Source organism: Charadrius vociferus, unplaced genomic scaffold (genome assembly GCF_000708025.1).
Source record: "Charadrius vociferus isolate BGI_N301 unplaced genomic scaffold, ASM70802v2 scaffold610, whole genome shotgun sequence".
NCBI classification, from domain to species: Eukaryota; Metazoa; Chordata; class Aves; order Charadriiformes; family Charadriidae; genus Charadrius; species Charadrius vociferus.
The window spans coordinates 289,753-293,337 of NW_009646437.1; the positions used below are offsets into that span (position 1 = coordinate 289,753).

Consider the following 3,585-nt stretch of genomic DNA (forward strand, 5'->3'; position numbering starts at 1 on the left):
CAGCAGAGAAGCTGCTTGCTGAGCAAAGTTGATCACTGTGAAATAGGGTGAAAGACCCAAATTACTTCAGTGCATCCCATTCCCAGCCAGAGAAGGGAGCTGCTGTGGAGGTGTGGGTTATGTATGTGCAATCGCTGCTACGCTCACGGCTCTGCAGCGTTACCCAGCCTCAGCTCTCGCACCCACACGAACTGCTCCCACGCTGCCTTCTCAGGCAGTGGGGCCAGAACATACACACAGGGTCTAACTAAACAGTTACAACACCCATAGGAAATTGTTTGCCTATGTTTCTCTGTCCCTTATGCTGCTTGTTGTTGTTTTGGGGTTTTTTTTTTGTTTGTTTTAAAGTACTGATCTGTTCATTACATTATAAACCTGAGCTTTTAATTCTTCCATGAAATAATATGACAGAATCTAAAAGCCTACTTTAATGGGTCATTTTTCAACTCCCTTATGCATTCTCCATACCGTTTTGGCTCCAATATCCCATCTGTACCTGGGACCACGGTCCCTTCAGAGGAAGCGCTACTCTAAAATCTCTAAACACAAAGGGGAGATGGACAGACACAAAACCAAAACTCACAGCCTTGCTTTTCATACAGCTTACAGCATCTCTACCCTCAAGCCACAAAAGGAGATAAATGCTTTTCTTCATACAAGACAAACCCTAGTGCTCTAAGGAGCTAACAGGTACAAGATCTTGACACTCCGCATTGCCCACCTCACTTTTTTTCTCCCATTTGTGCTAGTAGGCTGCAACATTAGGATGAAGGATGCCCCGAAAGCAAAAATTAAGTTATTGTCTGAAATAAAAGGGGTCATTCCTTTCTGATCCCAGGGAGACTACTCACATGAGAAAGGGAAGGTAGAGGGTGGGTCACAGTCCGGTGACACATCACTGCATATTAAACATAGAAAATTTTATACCACAGTTGGATTAAAACAACCTCGTTAAAACTAGGAACTGAAACATAGCTTCACTGACCCTATAATGACCCTCTAAGAGAGAAACAAATTTCAATTTGGCTTATTTTTTTTTCCCCATGTTTCAATACAGTATTCCTCTTGTGTATTTGCATCTCTCCTCCTACCAGAAAAGCCAGGATGGATGCAGACCTGTCATCACAGGGCACGTTTTCCAAAATGCTGCAACTTCATTTTTGAATATTAATGGTTGTGACAATTGGGACTTCACAACAGTGACACATAACCATGCACATGACCAGTCAAAGCTTAGCTGTGCAAATCTGTTTTGGAGCCATATGAAAGAGATTAATTTTCCTCCTGCATTTTTAAATTCTCTCTAGCATTGTATGCAGGTATGTACCCCAAAACCTTCCCGGTGATACGGATCTACAACAGCAACCAAAAGGCACTCAAAGCAGTCTGGCAGCGAAGGTTTGCCTTGCGTGTCTGAAGGGTGTCCAAAGGCCACAGAAACCAAGAGCAGTGTTTCCATTTCAGCACCGGACATGGCTCAGACCCATACAAGCCCTGAGCAACCAACCACCATCACATACATCTACCTCACAGATTATTCCTGATTTATCTGCGAATCTGCCCCAAGCAGAACTGCAGGCCACAGCACGGTACGCAATTACAATGCACAGCATGTGCTCGTGTGCCTGTTTTAGTATGGCTTGTATTTCTACAGGACCTAGCACCCCCATATAGTCAGCTCAGGATGCATGATACAAGGAAAAGGAAAGACCACTTCCATCCCCCCAGTTTACATTCCAACTGGAAGGATGTCTCCAGAACAGTATCTTACCTCAGCCTCTGCTTAAAACTACCAGGGTTAACAGGTTCTACATCAGGAAGCTGCCATTATCTTTGATTTTTGATCTTGCTTGTACATGTTCTAACTTCACTTACTTACTTTAACCTAGAAACTCTCTGAGGCACTACCTGTGTCTCTCTCTCTCTCAATCTGTGTACAGTACTGTGTAAAAATTCTTGCACTCCACATCATTTAATCACAAACAAACAGTTTGAAAGTTTGGTCCAACACAGACAGATCCAGAACCCTTTCTTAACGCAACCTGATACACAATATCCTGCCACTGACTACTCGTGATGTGATGATCACTGACTTGCAGTGATGAACACTGTGGAACAGATAACTTATCATTCAAAATTCCCACATCCTTCCTCATGATTAAAAATGCTATTCTTGTAACAAAAGGTTCAGCCCAGTTGTTAGACACTTCTTTTCTTTTTTTTAAAGCCATGAAGTATCTGTGTCTTAGCATGTCAGAGCTGTGGAAAGATCACAGCTGATAGCAGAAAATAAATCAGCTGGGACAGAAGAAAGTTAAGGGGTGAAGGAAACCACTTACAAGGGTTTTTCTCCCATGTTAATAGCCAGGCAAAAGGAAAACCACACAGTGTTAGTAGAGTGAACACCTGACTCAGCCGTTCATACCCTCAGAGTCATAAAATCTGGAGTACCGAGGACAGAGCGTGGAGGCGGGGAAAATGCAGGGTTTATGGAATCGTAAGAGAGGAATTTTTCAGCTGAATTAACAGTCATGTGGTAGATGTGCTCAAAGTTGCTCGGAGAGGAGATCAGACGGGAGTGATGATGAGGGAATTGATAAGGGGAACGCTGCTATCAAAGACAACAAAGAGAGAAAGCAATGAAGGATGGTTGTACAGGTTACATCGGCAACAGCAGTCCGCAAGAGCAGTCAAACACTGAAGGACAGCCAAACAGCAGCCCTGCTCGCCCATCAACACGCAGGTTCTTACATTGTCACCCCCAGTCCTCTGAGCACCTTCCTTACATGGTGTCATACGGGCCTGCCACCCTTGCTGTTGCTAAAACATTAAAAACAAATAAAACCTTTAACTCATTGGGAATCGATTCTAATATTTATTATTATTTGATATTTCAAAGAGCACCACAGTTGTAAAAGGTGCTTTACAGACAGTTGATAAGCATCAGTTCCCTGCCTTGAGGAGCTTACAATCTAAAATAGAGATAACACAAAGGAAGGTGAACACAGGTGAGATGGTGTGGGGAGAAGAAAAGATGAGAATACACAACAGTTAAAGATCGTAAGAGATTTCCTTCTGTTACTCATGCATTTTAGCAATTCCATTAAAATTAAGTATCACCCATACAACAAACACAGAGTATTTCTAACAGGAGGGAACAGTGTTTCGACAGGATAGGGACACAAGTCGGGTGGGAAGGTGAACTGGTCAGTGTCAGACAACTGGGACAATTTGCTGCAGACAGACGACACAAGGCCTATGTCCTTCTGCACACTGACTGAAGCCTTACAGCGCTTTCGGGACGAACAGCCTTTGCACTGCTGTCTCTGCGCTGCAGAAGACCAGGCCCTTAGCAGATAAGGTGCATGAGTATTGGGAAATTCAAACATTTTTAATAGGTCAACTGAGCAATGTGCACCCAAAATGTGATGTAAAGAAAGAGAGGGGAGAAATAATCCTGCACGTTAAACAGAAACAATTTCTAATTCATCTCTACAGAATATGCTGACCTAAGTGCTCTTGTAATTTAAAGTCATCTAAATCCAGATTTAATGGAAAAGCATTTCAAGGCTCGGTCTCCCTCCC

The 3,585-nt window shown here is 43.1% G+C and overlaps 1 protein-coding gene across 3 annotated transcripts in view; it reads right to left on the reverse strand.

Annotated features, from left to right (window-relative positions):
* The window catches only part of CDC42BPA (CDC42 binding protein kinase alpha (DMPK-like)), a 188,274-nt gene that overhangs the window by 5,836 nt on the left and 178,853 nt on the right, over nucleotides 1–3,585 (reverse strand). The window contains exons 37-38 of one of the 3 annotated variants that reach the window (XM_009881810.1): nucleotides 2,752–2,820; nucleotides 2,426–2,611 (exon numbers count right to left, since the gene is read on the reverse strand). The exons of the other annotated variants lie outside the window; for them this stretch is intronic. Of the exons in view, the coding sequence (XP_009880112.1) occupies nucleotides 2,426–2,611; nucleotides 2,752–2,820 (255 nt within the window). The remainder of the gene's footprint in view (nucleotides 1–2,425; nucleotides 2,612–2,751; nucleotides 2,821–3,585) is intronic. 3 annotated transcript variants of the gene reach the window in all.